We start from the raw sequence: 22,260 nt of genomic DNA, 5'->3' as shown, positions 1-22,260 counted from the left end.
TCAAAAGAAAAATGGGTTTGAGTCATTTCTAAGTGATAGGAAACTAGTGTTCACTGACCTTCCAAGGAAATTATTTAGTTCCATCGACATGCCCTCCTTGATTCTATCCTGACACTGTACATCTATATGTGGCTCCTAGAAAATGCAGATACTTACACAGGGACTAATTCCAATCTTCCCTGCACAAGAAACTTATGGCAATTTACCAATTATAGCTCATTCCTGAGAAAATCACTAGGAGACACAGACACTCCCTATTACATGTTATAAGAACTAAAATGAGGTTTCTTTTTGTTTACTGTTAGAGAAATTGCTATTTTCTCCCTTTTAACCATGTGTAAATTCCCTGTAGATTTTCTTCCTTGAGTTTGCGATAGTTGAATTTTGATCTGCAGATTAGAAAATCAAACAACGTCTTTATAAATAGTGCCAGCTCTAGTAGGGTGGAAAGAACTAAAGTGGTTTCGATGACTGTAATTCTAGTTTATGCTCAGCCATATACATGACTTTTTGACTTCATGCAACTCAGCCTCAGTGATGACCTCAGTTACTTCACCATATACAGGGAAAATAAAGAACTCACATGGTAGTTTGTGGATGAAATAAGAAATGCCTGTGAACACCTTTAAAAACAAACATTATTCAAAAGTAAGAAAGTAATATTATAAGAAGACGGCTAAGTTTATTTCTTGACCTTTAAATGTCGAGAAGTTTTGGTGTTTGCTGATTTTATAAGATAATCTGCTCTTATTCTAGTAAAACTGCTGAAGTCAAGTAATCTTAAAATAACATGCACAAATTTATTAACATTCAGTGAAATATCATTTAAACAAGAATTTGGCATATGTAGTAGTCTAGCTCTTTCCTCTAAGAGCTCCTTACACATGAAAATCAATCCAATAAATTCTTAAAGTTAAAACTACTTCTTTTCTATCTTTGTCTACTGACAAAAGGCAGAGCTAAGTTAATGTTTCTGAATGGATCAAGGAAAAATAGCTAAATACTGGTGAGATATCAAGACATTTCTACATTTCACTTCTTGACAGCATGGCAACTTAAGCAGTAAGTATTGCACTTAATGTAGGAATACACAACTAAGAAACACAAAGGAAAATGCATTTCTGAAGTCTTTGGAGAAAAGATGCTAGATAGATATAAATACAGTATGCCTAAAGCCACCATTCACTGTTCATATCAAACTCATGTATTTGCAAAGTTATCCTACAGGCTCTAAGACCAAATTTCTCTTCTTGACATGTACAGTTTTAGTAAGAAGAATATTTTGCAAAAGTAGTGAATAAAATGAGGGCCAATAGTATAAATATTTCTATTGATAAGTTTTTCCTATAAAAGTAAGCTGGTAAAACAATCGTTACCTCAAAGCATAGCTATTCCTAAGTATATTTCTGGAATCTGGATTCTAGGGAAATAATGATATATAAGGAAATATTTAGAATAAGTTGGGCTAGGAAAAATCACCCATGTTAACAGCAGAAGATCTGAATAGTAGATCTACTTTTGCCTTGTGCAACTCTGAAAAACTCACTAGTCTTATCTGGCTAGAGTTAATCACCTGCAAAACAAAGACAGATTATACTAAACCCTATGTGTAAAACTGCTCAAAAAACTAAGTTGAACAAAGTAACACTGAACTTCTCTCAGAATGGCATAGGGATGAAGATAATAAAAGATTAACACAAGTGACAACACATTACCATCTACAATTTTGGGAACTTCTTTAGTAATAATCCATTCTCCAGGCTGTAGCAGAGACTGTCCATAATACATATCAGACTCTGCACTCGTGCTTGAAAATGCAGAGCTACTGGAAGGTGTCAGCTCTTCAAGTCTGAAGAAATCTAGGCAAGTTACTGTGCCGCCGAAGAATCTGCAGCCACCAAGACAACCACACTTGTTCCTACACCTCTTATTCTTCAGGGTGTCATCTGGCCACAGAAACCACAACCTAAACAAAACCCAAAATGAAACAAACAAAAGAACAACAACATAACAAAAAATCATTAAGAAATCAGAAACTTTTGAGCAGATAATCAATTAAATATAACTGTTAATATTTTTTAAAGAAGTTTGTTTTTACAATGGACTATCTTTTTAATTATTTTGCCTTTCTTTAAAAAAAAAAGTCTCACCATGGTGAGATGAAAATAGGTAGGAACAATAATGAGAAATAGAGTATATGCTAAAAAAACACAAAAAACAAAGAGCTAAAAAAGAAGCATATATATAAAAATTAGACATTTAAATCCAGTTTAAAGACAGCAGTGAACATTCTCAAAAGAACTAAAAATTTAAACATTAATCTAAAAAATAGCCAAGGGACTTCCCTGGTGGTGCAGTGGTTAAGAATCTGCCTGCCAATGCAGGGGACACGGGTTTGAGCCCTGGTACAGGAAGATCCCACATGCTGCGGAGTAACTAAGCCCTTGCGCCACAACTACTGAGCCCGTGTGCTGCAACTACTGAAGCCCACGCACCTAGAGCCCGTGATCCGCAACAAGAGAAGCCAATGCAATGAGAAGCCCGCGCATCGCAACAAAGAAAAGCCCACACGCAGCAACAAAGACCCAACGCAGCCAAAAATAAATAAAATTTTTAAAAATGAATAAAAATTTTAAAAATAGACAAAACTATTAGTATAGATTATGCTTAATAGATTATTATTTTTAGCATTTCAGAGCCTATTTCACATGGTAAATTTAGTACACCAAAATGTTATAAATATGGGGCAAGTAAAAAATTATTTCTCAATAAAATCAAAATAGTGCACCATTCTATATTTTAGGAAAAAAAATTGTAATGATTTTGTAATAAGGACTCTGAATAAAGTATTGAGAATTAAGACAATAAGATGTCTGTAAAATTCTGTAAAATGTCTGTAAAATTCTTCAAGCTCTGTGAGTGACCCCCACAGAAAACTGTCAACATTTATTAACTCCCCTTTCTTAAAAAATATTATATAAGTCTGGGAAATATATTGTTATTCCTTTTTTTTTTTTACTTTAATAAAACCTCATATTAACAGTCCATTTTTCTAAGCATTTCCACATGCATTATCTCACTGGATCCTCAGGGCTCTCATAGGAAGATAGAATAGGTATTGTATTTTCACTTTACATTCATTCATTTATATTTCCTGAACATATCTACTGTGTGCCTTGTATTGTGCTAGGCAAAACTGACATAGCCTTATCCGTGTGAAGTTTACAGTACAGAGGCAAAGACAGGCCGCAAATAAGAATATCTAATCATAAATTACAGTAAATGTTCTGAGGAAAAGAATAGGGTGTTGTGACAAACAAAATGCACGTAACCTTTCAAAAAATAATATTTGAGATGTGAAAAATAAGATGGAATAAATATATCAAGTTAGAAGTGAAGAAATTAATATATCAAATTAGAAGAGGAACATCCATCTAGAGAAGACAGAAGGAAAATATGTATAACATATGTAAAGCACCTGATGCAAAATCTGGAATACAGAAGTTGCACAACAAATGTAAGCTCCCCTTCTCTGTCTTTATATAAACCAGTGTGCTAGTTCTCAAACTTCAGCTTGCATTAGAATCACCAGGAGGGCTTATTAAAATATGGAGAGCTAGGCTCCACCTCCAGAGTTACTGATTGAGGTCTGGGAAGGCCTGATTACTAACAAGTTCCAAGGAGGCGTTGGTGCTGGTGGTTTAGGAACTATACTTTTCAGAAATACTAATCCAATGAAACTAATGGTCTGGGAGTCTGGTAACTTTTCCAGTTTTATCAGAAATGAATACACCTACTCCCCAAAACTCCTGGGAGTCAAATATGCACTAAGGCAGACAAAGCAGAAGATCAATGAGCTACCATGTAGGGAGAAGCAATTCACCACGGGCCCTAAACAGCCCTACCTGTTCTTGCTGGATATGCCAAGAATGCAAGGCTCTGACCAGGCCATTTCTCAGGATTGTGCTGATAGTAAGCCACGTTAAGGAACGAGGTAATGTCTCACCCTGGAAGAGAGCAGGCTTGCTTCCACTTATTACAGAAGTAGAATTTTTACTCTTAGGTAGAATCCCTAAGCTCACTGTGCCTCTTCTGTAATGCATCCCACTATGGGCAAACATCCATCATGGGTCTTTTCTGACACCCCCATGGGACTCAGGGATAGGGGTACCAGGTTTAGCAAATAAAAATAAGTTTGTCCTATGCAATATGTGGGGTGTACTTATACTAAAAAGTTATTTGTTGTTTATCTGAAACAATTTTAGCTGTGCATCCTGTATTTTATCTGGCAATCCTACTTGGAGGGCACAGGGAACCAATGCAAACACATTTGACTCTGGCCAGTGCTTTTGCTAGTGAGTAATATAGTCTTCTGTCTCTCATCAGGTTTCTTATATCTTCTGCCAGCACTCAGGAAACTGTGGCAGGATAATTTGTCAGCTTGTAAGTAGGATAAAATCTCAAACTCTTCACAATTCTTAACAAGAGCACTGAAACTAACCTAAATGAGGCCTTAAATCACATGGAGCCACCTCCTTAACTTCACTAATACTTTGTATTACCACCTGACCTATCAGAACAGGCACTGGGTTCATACTCACTGACTTCCTGAGCAATAATTAACAAAGAAACCAAAGTTTCTTTAAACAATATTCTCTACACATGAGTTTTCGTACTTAGATTTACAAGATATCAGCATCTTAAATAAACCTAAAAGATTAATGTAATCTCAATAAAAACCTCAAAGGGATTTCTTTAAACTAGAAAAATAGTTCTTTGGGAAAAGCTAATAGATGAAAATATTTAAACATTTTGTGAAATGAGTATGTGTTAGGTATTAATTTTCCCTCTATATTTGAATAGATATTTGCAGAAAAATCTATTTACATTCTTGGCTGTATTAATGCACACACACCATTAAAAATCCAGATGGTTTAGAGTTTTTCCTCTATATCTGAATAGATATTTGCAGAAAAATCTATTTACATCCTTAGCTGTATTAATGCACACACACCATTAAAAATCCAGATGGTTTAGAGTTTTTCCTCTATATCTGAATAGATATTTGCAGAAAAATCTATTTACATCCTTGACTGTATTAATACACACACACCATAAAAATCCAGATGGTGTTTATTAATGCACATACACCATAAAAAATCAAGATGGTTAGGAATAGAAAAAAATAAGAAAGTACAGGGGCCATGCGATTACTAGCAAAAAGAGTGTTCTCAAATTAGTACAAGAAATTACAAAAGGGAAAGGTTAACATATTTGAATACATAAGAATTAAAATCTGTTTAACATAAGAATAAAAAAAATAAAAGAAACAAACTGCAAAATATTAGCACCAGGGATCAGAAAAGGGCAATAATCTATAAAGAGCTCTTAAAAATTGGTAAGAAATATACCAAGATCCCAATAAATAAATGTATGTAGAATACTAGCAGGCAATTCACAAATGAGGAAATAAAAATAGCCAATAAATATTTGAAAAAAGTATTAAACTCAAAATAAAGAAATGCAAAATAAAGCAAAGAGATACCACCTTTCGGTTATTATAAAACACTCAAAGGGTAGCAAAGGTGCAGTAAGACAGAGACTCTCCTAAAAAGCCACTGGGAATATAAAATGAAATAATCTTTCTAGGAAGTAGTTTGGGAATGCATATAAAAAGCTCAGTTTTTAACACAGTCATACAACCTTCTAAGGAAGCTATTTAAAGGAAATACCCAGAAATCGTGGGAAAAGCTTTGATGTATAATGAGAAATTTAGAAACAATCTACGTATTTAATGTAAGGGCAATGGCTAAGTAAAGCACAATATACCTTCTTGATGGGTGCATTATCATTTGTTTAAAAGGAGCTTTATCAGTCCACAGCTTACAGACGCCAGCCTCCTGACCCAGCAAAAACAAGCTGCCCAAGGGCTGCAGCCAACAAAGAAGCCACAGCCTCCCCAGTCTCCTCCCTTCTCTCTGTTCTCTCCTCTCCTCTGTTCTCCAGACTTGCCTACGGTTTGCCACAGTTTGCTTGTCTTGAATTGCAATTCTTTGCTATTCCCAAAAAAACTCATTTTGCTGGTAAAAACAAACCAAAAAACGGGCTCTTTTGTTTTTTTTAAGGGCAACATTACATACATGCAGAATTTTTAAATGTAAATACAGGATGATTTCAAGTATAAGAAAAATACACTAAAAATACTGGAAAGAAATGTAACAAATTCAGTGTAGTAGGGCTATAATTATTTTCCTTTATTTCTTAATAGTTTTCTCTATTTTTAAAATAAGCTTTATAAACTTTAGAAGGGAAGAGATGGGGATGGAAAAAGTCATACTATCATTTTAAACAGATGTAATTCAGTAAGAAGCTTTGGCAACTTTTTAAAAAGCAGATATAATCATTTCTTAAGGTTTAGGTACTCTGAGTCTTCCCTGCAGTTGTGAAGGCCTACAAAAGAAGTTTTGTAGAATAAATGGTGATTAGTAATGGTGTTTTCTAGGAATGACATATTGGAAGTGGAGGGCTGTGGTGAGAGAGAAGGGGGTGTAGTGCTTTACAAAATGTTATTTGGGGGCCAGTAATTTATATTTGTTTCACTGTTGACATACACAGCATGGGCTTAGAAACATATCAAAAAATAATGTTTTTTCCCAGCAACCACACCATCATCAGATGATATATACAATGTGATTACTTAAATATAAAATCTTTATTTATTCATTGAGGTATACCCAGCACAATCACATTCAGTCTATATTTTAGACTTTTTTTTTTTTTTTTTTTTTGCAGTACACGGGCCTCTCACCGTTGTGGCCTCTCCCGTTGCGGAGCACAGGCTCCGGGAGCACAGGCTCCGGATGCGCAGGCTCAGCGACCATGACTCATGGGCCCAGCCGCTCCACAGCATGTGGGATCTTCCCAGACCGGGGCACAAACCCGTGTCCCCTGCATCGGCAGGCGGACTCTTAACCACTGTGCCACCAGGGAAGCCTGCTTATTCCATTCTTAACGGTAGAATTTCCTTTATAATTATCTAGTAATTTTCATCTGAACTTGAGACTATTACCATTCCTAAATTTCACTTACCTCTTAGTTCTGGTATCATGAGTTTCTAAGAAATGTCTTTGCGCCTCATGTTTAGAATGATGATCAGCAGCTAATGCAATATCAACAGTAATAAGTCCTAAGTTGGCAGACCCAGCTTCAAGCCAGTAGGCCCTCCGTAGTACTGCAGGCTGAAGTCCAACTCTGGAATTATTCAACTGTTCAATGTACTGTCTCACTTGAAAATCCTGAATTGCAGCACTTATTCCTTCCCCAACCGACTGATTGTGGAGATTACAGTTTGCAACCCGAATTGCACCCATCTAAAGTTGAATGAAGAAAATGAAACAAAACTGTAGTTTCTGTATTTTTAAGCAACTTACAGTAAACTATAGAATAAGTAATTATTTCAAATTGCATGAAATATAGAAGAAGAAAGGGAAAGGAAAGAGAAAGGAGAAATAGAAAAGATAAATGCAACAGAATAAAAATAAACATTCAATTTAAAAAAGAGGATAAAAGGAAAAGAACATAATTCCAAAGGAAAATGAGAGATGGAGGAAAGAAAAGTTAGAAGAGTAGTAAGTAATGAAATCACAGAATCTTAACAAGGGCTTGATTTTAAACAGTAGCCAGTAAGCAGCAGTGGCAAACAAATGTTTTAGGAGCCAGACAGCAAATATAAATGAATAAAACCTAAAGGAATTCAAAATTAAATCTTTTAAAAACATTAGCAATTTATATCCCTGCCATATAAGCACGCTACCAGTTTATATCCCCCTGCCATAAAGCAAGGTTATAATAATCCAGTTAGAGTAAAAAAGTAGTGAAAGTGTGCCTTTAAAAATATAAGACTGGGGCTTCCCTGGTGGCGCAGTGGTTGAGAGTCCGCCTGCCGATGCAGGCGACACGGGTTCGTGCCCCGGTTCGGGAAGATCCCACATGCCGCGGAGCCACTGGGCCCGTGAGCCATGGTCGCTGAGCCTGCGTGTCCGGAGCCTGCGCATCCGGAGCCTGTGCTCCGCAACCGGAGAGGCCACAACAGTGAGAGGCCCGCTTACCGGTAAAAAAAAAAAAAAAAAAAATATATATATATATATATATATATATATATATATATATAAAAGACTGGAAGAGAACACAGATAGTATAAAATAGAAAGCTATCTCCTAGAATTCTGCGAGATGGCAAACTATAAATATGTGTTTTATTTCAAGAAATGGAGGTTTGGTTTGGCAAAAAGGAAAAAAGAATTACACTAGCCAAGAAATAGACTAATGTGTACCTTTATATTTGTAGCACAGCCATGCTCCACAATATAAATATCAGCTCCATCTACTGCTAAACGAGTCATAGTATACTTCAAATCATCTGAAGTTGGACAAGGCCCAGGAATACAACTCAACTAAAATGAAATGGATTGAACATTTAATTCTTCACCATCAATTCATTATTTTGATACATAAATCTGCTTATTTAAATAAACACAAGTCTTGTTACATGTGTATTTTAAAATATCAATTAAATTTCACTTTTTTATAATGATAAATTATATATTTATAATTAGATATATTTATAATGATAAATAAAATAATCAGCAACTAAAGTCTTGCCAATTAGAAAACTAATCATAAGCAACCATGTGTCACTTTCATTCAAAAGTGGCATGTGGCAATACTATACTGACAGAATACATGTAAAACTTGTTATTGAAACTCAAAAAGAACAGCCAAAGGAAACTGATAAACAATTTCACAGGTTTATAAGGACTGTAGAGGAGTTTAAAGTTGTAAGATTTTCTTAAGAGTATTTCATATTCCATTCACATGCAAATTTTTACACACATCCACAAATATATGAACTGTAAATGTTATGATGATATCTAGGAAAATCCACACAAATTTACTTTTGTTTTACTCCTAAAACATAGATTTGGTCATGATTAGGTTGGAAGCTAACATACATATCCCCAACTTCAATGAACTTCTTTGGGAAATGGCAGCCCTGAATAAATTACCAGCCCAACAGCATGTACTCTGCTCATCAGTGGCAGAGCCAGGACTAGAAGGCAGGTGTCTTGCATGACAGTCGGTGCTCTATACTAATATATTTCCTCCACGCGAAATAGACCTTTAAAAAAATCTGATCTAAAATGACAGAAAGAATATCAGTGGATGTGTGGAATGGTGTCTGACTGCAAAGGGTCACAAAGGAATTTCCTAAGGTGATAGAAATGTTCTAGATCTTCATTGGTGGTAAGGGTTACACCAGTATATATAACTTTTCTCAAAACTCAAACTTAAAAAGGGTGAATTTATTGTATGTAAATTATGCCTCAATGAAGTTGATTTTTTAAAATTATAATACAACTTAAAAGCTTTGAGTAGTAGTAGGAAAAAAAAAAGGAGGAGATACCTACAAGTATGTACAAATTATTGGTAAGAAACTAATGACTAAGGAACCAATTCCCTGGAGCCTGGCATTGTGTTTATAACAAGAAAATAAATAATTTTATCACCAATTACAGCTGTTTCCTTTATTGATGGTAAGTTAGCACAGGTTACAGATTTTCTTGGACATAAAATTAAAAGAATGAATTACTTCCAATTCACAGTAATATAATAGCAAACATACAGTTTGTATAACAAAAGAAAAAAGAAAGGAAAGACACATAGAAAAGAAACTAGAAAGAAAAACTGTTAGCAATGGCTATCTCTATGTTGTAGAATTAGGGTAAGTTATTTTTCTTTTTTGAAACTGCAATGTTTTCCAGGTTTTCTCAAAGGAGCATACTTAAAAAATGTTCCCCACCCTAAATGCATAAGGAATGGTGTTTACTACAAAATAACACTCTGCATCTCTCTGCCCCTGTACATGATTTCAGGAATTACTACCTACTTTTTACAACCCTCTTGAAGGTACTGTAATGACCCTTAGTCGCGGTAGTGCAATGTGGTAGAAAGAGTGTAAGATCTGGAGTCAGGAAACTTGGCAAATGCCCAACATTGCTAATCATGTTAAAGGAGAACATGTATGTTCCAGAAGGGTCTGCAAACAATGCCATGTAAGGAATTTAACCTTCTTCCTCCAATTTCTAAACCTTCTACATAAACACACAGCCATATCCCAAAGAGTTAGTATAATAATGCAGTAAGAGATAAGACATAATTTTATAATATCTCCATTTATTTGTGAATGTATGTTTTAATAATTACCTCATATTTTAGATATTTACAACTAAATAACAAGTGGCTATAAATGTGCAAAATAATTTTAGTAATTGAAAAAACTGAACTTTGGTGTTTACTTGATGCTATGTGCAGTTGATTTAAAGCTGATATCTCTTTCATTTTGAAAAAAGCCATAAATGTTTATAATACTGCTAACATATCTGTTAACATACCTTGGATTCACAGAACCGACGATCAATTCCATGCTGACATACTACTACTGATTTTGGTCTTTCCAGTTCATACTCCCGACATACGACATGAAAAACAAATGTCTGTCCCCATTCCAAGAGACAAGCCAGCTGCAAATAAGCCATGACAGGTTGACAACACTGTTAGCATTCTAAACAATTGTTCAGAGTTTAAAAGCTTATCAAGAATATTAATACAGCGTGAAAGAATCCAAACAGTGCCTTATACCTGCTACATAATCTACTTGTTAGTCAATATCATTTTTCTACCTTGACATCATTTATAAGCTTGTGTTACTTTTCATTTGTGAATGACAAAATGCATTGCCAAAATGAAAACTCATTTCAACTGAAAAATTCAACTTCAGCAACCTCTAAAGCAAGTATTTTTTCCAAGGTTATATCTTTCTTATATGATTAATCGGAATCCTCTGCACAGAAAAGCACCTAAAATTCTCTACCTAATAATAAACCAAGCTTTGAAGTGAAATTTATATCTATTAAGCTACAATTTTAGAAAATCAGGTATTCTGAAGAACTTTTATGAATAGAAGTTTAAGTAAGTATATATCAATTTTTCATCAAATCTTGAGTTTAAAAAAAACCCTTAATTTTATAACTGGCTAGTTTACAATAAACACTGAGACAGGGGTATACATGGTATTATCCCCCCCCAAAAAGTACGTATCTTGAACTCTCAGAAAACATGAATTTCACTTTTAAAACATACAAAGAATGGAATAAACACTAAAAGCACCTATGGATTCATGAACCTTGCAGGAAACAGTGATGCCATGATTCTAGTGCAGAAGAAAGAGAAATGTTTTATCTTCTAATAAGGGCAACGTATATGAGAGTCTAGCAATCTTTAGATTAAAGGAATTGTGTCCAGTCTTGGAGGGTCAGCACAGCTTCACTGCATGCTTGCTGGGAACAAACTGTTTTGTTATATGCTTCAGCTTTTACTTGTATATTTAGAGACAGAAAATGACAGATAAGAAGAAGACAGTTATGAGGCTACTGAGCAATGAATATTTGTTTTCACCCATTATTATTTATTTCTTTCCATTCATTTTTATATAAAATATCCCTTTTCAATTCCTATTTCTAGAATCTTAATTTTTGCTGCCCTCCAACAATTTCCTTCAGATACACAAGGTATCTAGTCTTTATTCACCTGCTTGTTGCCACTACCTACCTCTAAATTACATGTATTTCACACTCATTCTGTAACTCTTTATTAAAAACTGAGTATGTACCTTTCTACCACATTCCAATCTTTTTTTTTTTTTTTTTTTTTTGCGGTATGCGGGCCTCTCACTGTTGTGGCCTCTCCCGTTGCGGAGCACAGGCTCCGGATGCGCAGGCCCAGCGGCCATGGCTCACGGGCCCAGCCGCTCCGCGGCATATGGGATCCTCCCAGACCGGGGCACGAACCCGTATCCCCTGCATCGGCAGGCGGACTCTCAACCACTGCGCCACCAGGGAGGCCCAACACATTCCAATCTTTTGAAACGCCAATTATGAAACACACATTATAAATACAGGCATACCTCAGAGATACTGTGGGTTTGGTTCCAGACCACCGCAATAAATTGGCAATATAGTGACTATCACAATAAAGCAAGTCACAAATACTTGGTTTCCCAGTGCATGTAGAAGTTATATTTACAAGTAACTAGTAGTCTATCAAGTGCACAATAACATTATGTCTAAAAAAACAACATACATACCTTAATTCAAAGATACTTTATTGCTAAAAAATGCTAACCTGAGCCTTCAATGATTTATAATCTTTTTGCAATAGTAACTAACATCAAAGATCACTAATCACAGATCACCATAACAAATGTAATAATAATGAAAAAGTTTGAAATATTGCAATAATTGCCAAAATGTGACACAGACACATAAATCGAGCAAATGCTGCAGAAAAATGGTGCTGATAGACCTGCTTGATGCAGCATTGCTGCAAACCTTCAATTTGTAAAAAAAAAAAAAAAAAAGCAAAATCTGTGAAGCACAATAAAATGAGGTAAGCCTGTATATGTCTCAACGGGTGAAATATTGCAGTAATACAGACATTCAACTAAATTTCAATGGTCCATTTCTAGAACTAAATACAGTCAGCCCTCTGTATCCTTAGGCTTCACATCTGCAGTTGGTTGAACCTGTGGATGCAGAACCTGTGGATAGGAAGGGCTGACTATAACTTTTAGGCATCTGAGACTCCTAAAGACTAAGTGGGACAGTGAGGGGGAAGGAGAATTTATCCAAAAGGATCACAACTAGCACTCCAGACCAGATTTTCTTACCAATAAATTCATTTTTATTTTTCTAAACCAGTATTCATATCACTAAGTGGAGGTTCAAACGATTTTATCTTGTTTTGGGACATCACAAGTAAAGAATCATGCTACCTTAATAGTATAAATGCTGTTTTCCAATCCTACTTAAGAAATATACAAGGAGGTAAAGTTCTTAGAAAATTATTCTGTGTACTGGGAAAACAAGATTGTTCCAACAGTGGAGAGCCAAGTAATATAATTTTAATAATATATAATTTGATTTCCAGAAATTTCTCATCCTGAGTTTTTCTCAAAGAAAGTCTTGAATTCTTGAAAGTATTACACAGAACTATAAAACATCACACCCGTCAATTTTAGGTGGCCCAGAAAAGTGAAATTTGTCTCTGACTCATATACTACTAAGAAAATTTTGAATGGCAAGTGGAAATAAGAAGAACATTCAAATGGGCATATACCTATTCTTGGGGAGCTGGGTGAGTAAAGGAAAAAAAAAAAAAGTCAGGAGATAGCACTCTGAAAACTGAGAACATACCTGTGGCGTTGTGACCTTAGCTGTAAGGCTTCCAGCCTGCACATCAATTAGCCATGCGTATTCTAAGGAATCACTTCCCAAAGTAAGACCTTCTGCTGAGAACATAGCATGTGCTCTCAGTTGGAGACCTGACAAATTGATGTGACCTTCCCTGAGCACTTCATCCACAGGGGGTCGCTGCTGAAAACAATAATAAGACTGTAAGAAGCGTAAGAAAAATCAGCATTATAATTGTTAGTTGCTTTTTCCCCCAGTGACAAAAGGTAAAAACACGCTATTTGGAAAATATGACTTTGAGATCCACAAGCTCCTAACACAATCTTGTACCCATAAAAGTAGTCTGTGTTAAGCTTCTTTAGTGACATTATCCATAAGAGCCCAACTGCAAAGCGAGACAGCAAAGTCCTAAAGAAAAAACGCAGATCTCTGATTGGTAACTGCCTCAATGAATAAAAAGAAACAAGCATTCTGACTGAGAGGGAATGTAAGAGGCCAATCTTTTGTGACAAGGCAGGAATCATGAGATCGAAGTATTAAAAAGAAGAAAATAACATGGAAGAACAAAGACCATTAAGACCATAAAACAAGGAACTAGCAAAGAAAGCCATCTTCCATAAAGATTTTGAGAATTATGTAAATATTAAAAGGATAGATTCATCTTACAAGAATAATTATATATTCACAACTAAAAAGCAGCAACATTTCAAAGAGAAAATTTCTAAGACTTACTCAGAAAGCTAAAGCATATGTCCTAAAATAGGGTATTCCGTGCAACACTGGTTTCACAGATGGTTATTAGAAAGACAGAATAAAGTAAGTTTGGTAATGCCCTACCCATCAGTCACCAATTTCTATAGAATCTACCTCCCAATCTCTCACAAATGCACTGAGTTTCTTCCAGCTTCACTGCTATCATCCTGGTCCAAATAATACAACCTCTTGCCAGGATCTCCCAAGCCTTAACTTTTACATATCTCTGGTCCACACTCTACAAAACCACCACAGAGATCTTTTAAAATCAAGTTTCATCATGTTCTTATCTTAAGACTATTACATGCTACCAAAGTACCACATTCCTCTCCTTGCAGCACTTTTTACGCTTGAAATTATTTATCTTAATTTTACCATGACAGTCTTTTTAGTGTGTGTGTGTGTGCAGGCCATCTTACAGGGTTAATGTTCCTTATTTCAACACAAATCTTGGGAACTGCGTTCATAAAAAAGTGTTTTTAAGAATAGAGCTAAATCGAATTCATAAAGAATTCTTAAAAGGTCATTTCAAATTGTGACTATAACAATAGCTCTAGAAACTCTTCTGACACAGTTTTAATTTTATTTTTGTCTAAGCTGTGTGACAGTATATAAAATCACTTAACTTCTCCAGGCCTCAGTTCCCTTCTGAGAATTTTATCTGAGGCAGCTGGAGAAGATGGTCAATAAAGATCACTTCTGGCACTGAGATTCAGTAATTCTCAGTATAAAGTTTTTGAGAGCTTTTTCTAAGTTCAAAAATACATGTGGATCTTGGCTTGGAAGAATCAATATTGTTAAAAATGTCCACACTACCCAAAGCAATCTACAGACTCAATGCAATCCCTATCAAAATTCCAATGGCATCTTTCAAAGAAATAGAACAAATAATCCTAGAATTCGTATAGAACCACAAAACCCCCCAAATACCCAAAGTAATCTTGAAAAAGACAAAAAAAGCTGGAGGTATCATGCTCCCTTATCTCAAACTCTATCACATAGCTGTAATAATCAAAACAGTATGGTATTAGCATAAAAACAGACACATAAGTCAATGGAACAGAATAGAGAGCCCAGAAATAAACACACATATATATGGTCAATTAATTTACAGCAAAGGATCCAAGAATATACAATGAGGAAAGGAGAGTCTCTTCAATAAATAGTGCTGGGAAAACTGGGTACCGCATACTAAAAGAATGAAACTCAATCACTATCTTATACCATATACAAAAATCAACTCAAAATTAATTAGAGACTTGAATGTAAGACCTGAAACCATAAAACTCCTAGAAGAAAATATCGGAAGTAGACTCTCTGACATGGGCCTGGTGATTATTTTTTGAATCTAACACCAAAGGCAAAGCAACAAAAGCAAAAATAAACAAGTGGGACTACATCAAACGAAAAAGCTTCTTTGTAGCAAAGGAAACTATTAACAAAATGAAAAGGCGACCTGCAGAAGAAAAGAAAATATTTGCAAATCATAAATCTGATACAGGTCTAATACCCAAAATATATAAAGAATTCCCACAACTCAAAAGCAAAAAAACAAACAATCCAATTTAAGAAATAGGCAGATGATCTGAATAGCTATTTCTCCAAAGAGGGCATGCAGATGGTCAACAGACACATGAGAAGATGCTCAACATCACTAAGTATCAGGGAAATGCAAATCAAAACCACAGTGAGATATCACTTCACACCTGTCAGAATGGCTCTCATTAAAAAGAACACAAATAGGGCTTCCCTGGTGGCGCAGTGGTTGAGAGTCCGCCTGCCAATGCAGGGGACACGGGTTCGTGCCCCGGTCCGGGAAGATCCCACATGCCGCGGAGCGGCTGGGCCCGTGAGCCGTGGCCGCTGAGCCTGCGCGTCTGGAGCCTGTGCTCCGCAACGGGAGAGGCCACAGCAGTGAGAGGCCCGCGTACCGCAAAAAAAAAAAAAAAAAAAAAAAAAAAAAAAAAGAACACAAATAACAAATGTTGGCAAGGATATGGAGAAAAGGGAACCCTTGTGCACTGTTGGTGGGAATGTAAATTGGTGCATCCACTATGGAGAATAATGGTGGTTTCTCAAAAAATTAAAAATAGAACTGCCATATGATTCAGAAATTTCACTTCTGGGTAGTTATCCGAAGGAAATGAAAACACTAATTCAAAGAGATACATGCATCCCCATGTTCACTGCAGTATTATTTACAAAAGCCAAGATATGGAAAAAACCTAAGTGTCTATCAATGGATGAATGGATAAAGAAATTATGGTGAATATATATATATATATATACATACATATATATGTGTGTATATATATATACACACACACACACACACATATACAGTGGAATATCAGTCATAAAGAAATTATGGTAAATATATATATATACATATATATGTGTGTGTGTATATATATATATATACACACACACACATACACAAATACACTGGAATATCAGTCATAAAGAAATTATGGTAAATATATATATATACATATATATGTGTGTGTATATATATATATATATACACACACACATACACAAATACAGTGGAATATCAGTCATAAAGAAATTATGGTAAATATATATATATACATATATATGTGTGTGTATATATATATATATATACACACACATACACACATACAGTGGAATATCAGTCATAAAGAAATTATGGTAAATATATATATATACATATATATGTGTGTATATATATATATATATATATATATATATATACACACACACACATACACAAATACACTGGAATATCAGTCATAAAGAAATTATGGTGACTATATATACACATAAATATATATGTGTATATATATATACACACACACACACACACATACACACATACAGTGGAATATCAGTCATAAAGAAATGGTGAATATATATATATATATATGTGTGTGTATATACATACACACACATACACATATACAGTGGAATATCAATCATAAAGAAATTATGGTGAATATATATATATATACACATATATATGTGTATATACACACACACACACACACATACAGTGGAATATCAGTCATAAATTATGGTGAATATATATGTGTGTATACACACACACACACACACACAGTGGAATATCAGTCATAAAAAAAGAAGGAAGGGCTTCCCTGGTGGCGCAGTGGTTGAGAGTCCGCCTGCCGATGCAGGGGACACGGGTTCGTGCCCCAGTCTGGGAAGATCCCACATGCCGCGGAGCGGTTGGGCCCGTGAGCCATGGCCGTTGGGCCTGCGCGTCCGGAGCCTGTGCTCCGCAACGGGAGAGGCCACAACAGTGAGAGGCCCGCATACAGCAAAAAAAAAAAAAAAAAAAAAAAAAAAAAGAAGGAAATCTTGCCATTTGCAACAACATAAATGGACCTCGAGGTCAATATGCTAAGTGAAATAAGTAAGATAGAGAAAGACAAATACCGTATGATCCCTCTTACATGTGGAATCTAAAAAAAAGCTCATAGAATACAGAAAACAGATTGGTGGTTGCTAGAGGTGAGAGTAGGGGGTGGGGGAAATGGGTGAAAGGGGTCAAAAGGCAAAAGAAAATAAAGTACATTTGGCCTTAAAGTTGGGGGGGAGGGGTTCATGCAGACGAGACAGGGGGTATTGAGGGCATGATGCCTTTATCAGTCACTACCACCAGCTTGTCTATTTTTATTATTTTTAGCCACATAGGTTATCACAGGGACCATCCAAATGTATTTTCCAAGAATGTTCAGGGCCCACATATGCATCTGCTGTTAGTATATTAGAGTACCATCAGAAAGTCAGCTATTTATGACTTTTGAATGCCACTGCACCTACACAGACACTTAGGTGTTTATCTCAGCTATTTCTCAAAGACAATGAAGTCCACTCTTTGGAAAATACTAGAAAATGAAGGTTGATTTCTTGGTACTTCAAACCCAACATGCCCAGAAACGCATCATCTTCCCCTATAAACCAGTTCCTCCTCCCGTATTCTTTATCTCCCACTGGCTCAGTTAATTGCCCAAGGCAAAAACCAGGCATCATCCTGGATTCTATCCTCTCTCTCACCACCCCCTGCCAAAAAAACAAAAACAAACATGTGGATCTTGGCTTGTCCTAAAGGTAAAGCCTACCTGGTACACCAATAAAGATTAGACTCTGAATTTTATTACGGCTTGCATCGTTTAGTGGGTTGAATTGTGTCCCCTATGAAGACACGTTCAATTCCTAAGCTCAGGTACCTGTGAATGTGATCTTATTTGGAAATAGGGTCTTGACGAATGTAATCAAGTTAAAATGTGATTACACTGGATTACAGTGGGCCCTAATCCAAGCAACAGTGTCCTTGTAAGGGGGAAAACTTAGACACACAGACTCATGGAGAGAATGCCACGTGAAGACAAAGGCAGAGATTTGAGTGATACAACTACAGAACAAGGAATGCCAAGGATTGTTAGCGACCACCAAAAGCTAGGAAAAGACAAGGAAGGATCCTCTCCGATGGCCTTGAAAGAGAGCATGGCCCTGCCAAACACACCAATTTCAGACTTCTAGGCTCCAAAACTGTGAAAGAATAAGTTTCTGTTGTTCTAAGCCACCCAGTGTGGGGTACTTTGCATTGGCAGCTCTAGAAAACTAATATACTTCAAAAGATGATCAAGTAAAAAGTGTGTGGTTTCATAAGTCAGACACAATAATAGACCCATCACATTAGATCCTTAACCTTGAAGTTCTGCACTAAGACTAATGCTACCAGAAATAAGCAGCTACAGGTGAGTGACCCGGAACTGAGTCTTGAGGGCAGTCACAGTGTGAAGCTTCCCACCATGAAAGAGTATTAGATAGTATAAAGACAAAAGAAGAAAATATTTCTTAGGAATGCTAGCACTACAAAATGTAAGCAAATTAAGTAGATAAGCAAATTCCAAGAGAATATGCATAGACTATGCTTGTCTTCGGGGTGAATTATGAAGTGTTAACCGCCCAGGAAACAAAACATCACTAATACTTCTACTACTGCCTTGATATCTCCACTCCCTGAATTCCTTTTCTTATCACCAAATAAATCACACTTTACACTTCAGTCTCTTTACAAGTTTGCCAGTAATTCTATAATTAGGGTTAATATGAACTTTCATAATAAACTCAATAAAATATTTTTATATCTACTAAAGTCTTTTGAGAATGCAGTTATTAAAATAGAAGTTGAAGTATCACCAGGTACTCATAAGCAACCAGAGATACTCACCTAAGATTCTCAGAACTCAGCCTTAAGAAGATATTTCCCTTTTACCTTTATTAATTTCCTCAACAGACTGAAAAAAGGAGATGGGCTTCCCCTCCATACACTTGCCTCCCAAAATAAAAAAACAACCAATTCTAATGACCCACTAATTAGAGAGAGAAGGACAAGAGTTATTTTTAAGGTTTCATGTGACAAGTTAAAAGCGTTAACACAAGTGAGATCTTTGTGATGATAGAATAGTTCTGTATCTTGATTTTGGTGGCAGTTACACAAATCTACACGTGATAAGATGACAGAGAACTATGGACACATATTGTGCCAATGCCAATCTCCTGGTTTTGATACTATTCCATAATTATGTAAAAGATCAACATGGAGGAAACACAAAAACTCTCTGTACTACCTTTGTAACCTCCTATAAATCTATAATTCTTTTGAAATAAAAGTTTTAAAAAAAGAAACATTCTGTGGCAAAAACTATCATACATTAAGTGTTAAGTTTTAGCTACTACAATAGAAAAATATAGTCAGTTATGGCAAAACAGTGAAAAGGGGTAAGCTCTTTTAAATAAGATGATCAGTTACTACATAGACTCCATAGTGAGTTATCATTCATTGATGATTCACTGTCAGATTCTTCCTCCTGTTTATAATTTTACTTTGCTTTGTACGAAAAAAATCATAGTTCTAAAGCACACAACTTGACTAAAAGTAGAAAAGAGCCTTAAAGTAGTGGCAGATGCCAAGAGAAGCCATTGGCCTTAAAAAAATATAATAATAATAAAGTAATAATCTACCCAGGAATGTAAAATATTCCCATTTGATGAATGTCACCAGTTCACTTCCAAAAGAGCCTCAGGAATATCTTGAAGGAATTAACAAAGTATCTGGTAGGTACGTTAGATGAAAAGAATAAACCATTGACCATGTAGGTATGCATGTTTTCAAGATTTATGGTACTGGTTAATATTAATACTTAGGTTGCGATTTTCAACACTATCTACACCAACATTGTATACAATTAGTTCTTCCCTTCCATCAACATATGACAAAGTTAGAAAGTATTTCTTTCCATTTCTAAAAACAATAGATATTAAATATAATTGTTTGGGATCATATAAATAAGGAAATAAGCAGAGAAAAGAAAAGAAAAACTAAGATTCTTGAAACAATTCTCATATATATACACACAATACAAAACTGCTTAGTACAGTTAAATTAGAGGTCCCTAATTTTAAGAGCTATATATTCCATGCTCTGAAGTTAACACATTGTTTTGACCCCAAAAATAGTAATAATAAATCACTAAGTCTCTACCATAACTCAGTTTCACATTACCTGATAGTTATCACTGACAAACACATTCAGGGGTGACAGGACAAGTTGCAGCATGGTCTCCCTAAATCCTTTTTTCATTTCAAAACATAGTCTTTCCAAAAAAGCTGTAGGACACTCAGGGCCATCAGGAGTTCCATGCTAAAGTCAAGCAAAATACCATAATCAAGATACAGATAAAGACCAAGGAAGTACAGAAAAATAAAAATTACATTTATACAAATAAAAGACTGATATTTTACAAGGAGAAACAGTGCTTACTGACAAAAAAAAGTATTCTGTACCCAGAAAAAAGACATTAGGTTCACTAAGCACCAGAGGTGATTCCTTTCCCGTGCAACCCTAGGAACATGACATGGACCCAGTATGCAGCACAATGCTCTAGGGCCACACCCTCCCTATCTGGCCTGGCTCCAATGGCCATGGGTTCTTTGGACAATATAATCTTATTTCAAGTCAGCCCCAAGAGGCCCAAGGGTCATCCTTTAGAGTAAACCAGGATACTGTGCTGAATCCAAACCTCTGACACAACTCAAATTCCAGGGTCAAGTCTGAATCTTGATTTTGTAATAGGTCCAACATCCCAGACTGGTCTGGAGTTAGAGATAAAGGCTAAAAAAATGTGAAGTCCTAGGACATCCATCAGGCTAACTATAAACCTAGCAACTCAACAGCATGGCAAAATGTTCTAAACTTATATAGAAGAGCAAAGAAGGAACTAAAGTGAAACAAGAAAAACAGAACGGAAAAGTATCAGTGATTGCGTAATTATACTATGAAGAAAATAATAAACTAGCTTTATAAAGATAAAAGGATAAATTCATAAGTGTTGTTGAATATGAATTGTTTATGTAAGTGTGTGCACACACACAGTTTCCTACGCTGACTGGATTTCATAATAAACTCCAGACTATTTAGACACGTAAACACTTACAACAGGAAGACGCCCGTGAACTTTGTGCAAATTAACAAGTACAGTAATATCCCAAGGACGCAAGGTAAGTGGATGAATTGACTTGGCTGAACTTTCATTTTCTTTTTTGTCATTTTCCATCCCAACAGCAGTCCACCCAGAGCTGGATGATGTTGACAGTGACATAACAGGACTTGAAATAACCTCTTCAAAATCCATATACATGTCATCTTCCCCAAAGTAGTTTTCCTACAAATATTAAGAATAAATTGCCATCAAAAGAGATATGTAACAATAACTTTTCATCTTGGAGCCTGAAATTTGTAAACTAAGCAATTCTTTAACCCATTTTAAAGCATCAGTCTATTTCCTTAAAATGAAAACAAGATACATATATTTAAGGCACCCATTTGATACTTAATTACATATATTTAAGCAGCCACTTACTTGGCTGCTTAGCAAATAAATATTCCATAGCAAAAAAAAAAAAAATGAACAAAAAGTTACAGAAGTTTGTAGTAAAGCTTCATGATAACACCACCTCTAATTACCTCTAATTATAGCAAAAACTTGCAATTTAGGTCCTAAAAGAAACCTATGAAAATTTGAAAGGTTCAGTTGTTTTCAATCTGTGCTTCTCAGAGTTCTGAGGTAATAATACCCAGAGATATCCTTTGAGGGAAGCAGATCAATTCACTAAAAATAAATTTGGATAAC

General features: G+C 35.5%; 1 protein-coding gene across 2 annotated transcripts in view; it reads right to left on the bottom strand.

The window, feature by feature from the left end:
- BLTP1 (bridge-like lipid transfer protein family member 1) overlaps positions 1-22,260 on the bottom strand; it is a 216,686-nt gene that overhangs the window by 117,258 nt on the left and 77,168 nt on the right. For both annotated transcript variants that reach the window (XM_081223831.1, XM_081223832.1), the window contains exons 21-27: positions 21,565-21,792; positions 20,634-20,771; positions 13,310-13,489; positions 10,451-10,579; positions 8,333-8,452; positions 7,090-7,370; positions 1,716-1,966 (exon numbers count right to left, since the gene is read on the bottom strand). In XM_081223831.1, coding sequence (XP_081079957.1) covers positions 1,716-1,966; positions 7,090-7,370; positions 8,333-8,452; positions 10,451-10,579; positions 13,310-13,489; positions 20,634-20,771; positions 21,565-21,792 — 1,327 coding nt within the window. The remainder of the gene's footprint in view (positions 1-1,715; positions 1,967-7,089; positions 7,371-8,332; positions 8,453-10,450; positions 10,580-13,309; positions 13,490-20,633; positions 20,772-21,564; positions 21,793-22,260) is intronic.

This window comes from Mesoplodon bidens (genome assembly GCF_964165515.1).
Source record: "Mesoplodon bidens genome assembly, chromosome: 1".
Classification (NCBI taxonomy): Eukaryota; Metazoa; Chordata; class Mammalia; order Artiodactyla; family Ziphiidae; genus Mesoplodon; species Mesoplodon bidens.
The sequence above is the reverse complement of the archived record's forward strand: the minus strand, read 5'-3'. Positions and strand labels throughout refer to the sequence as shown.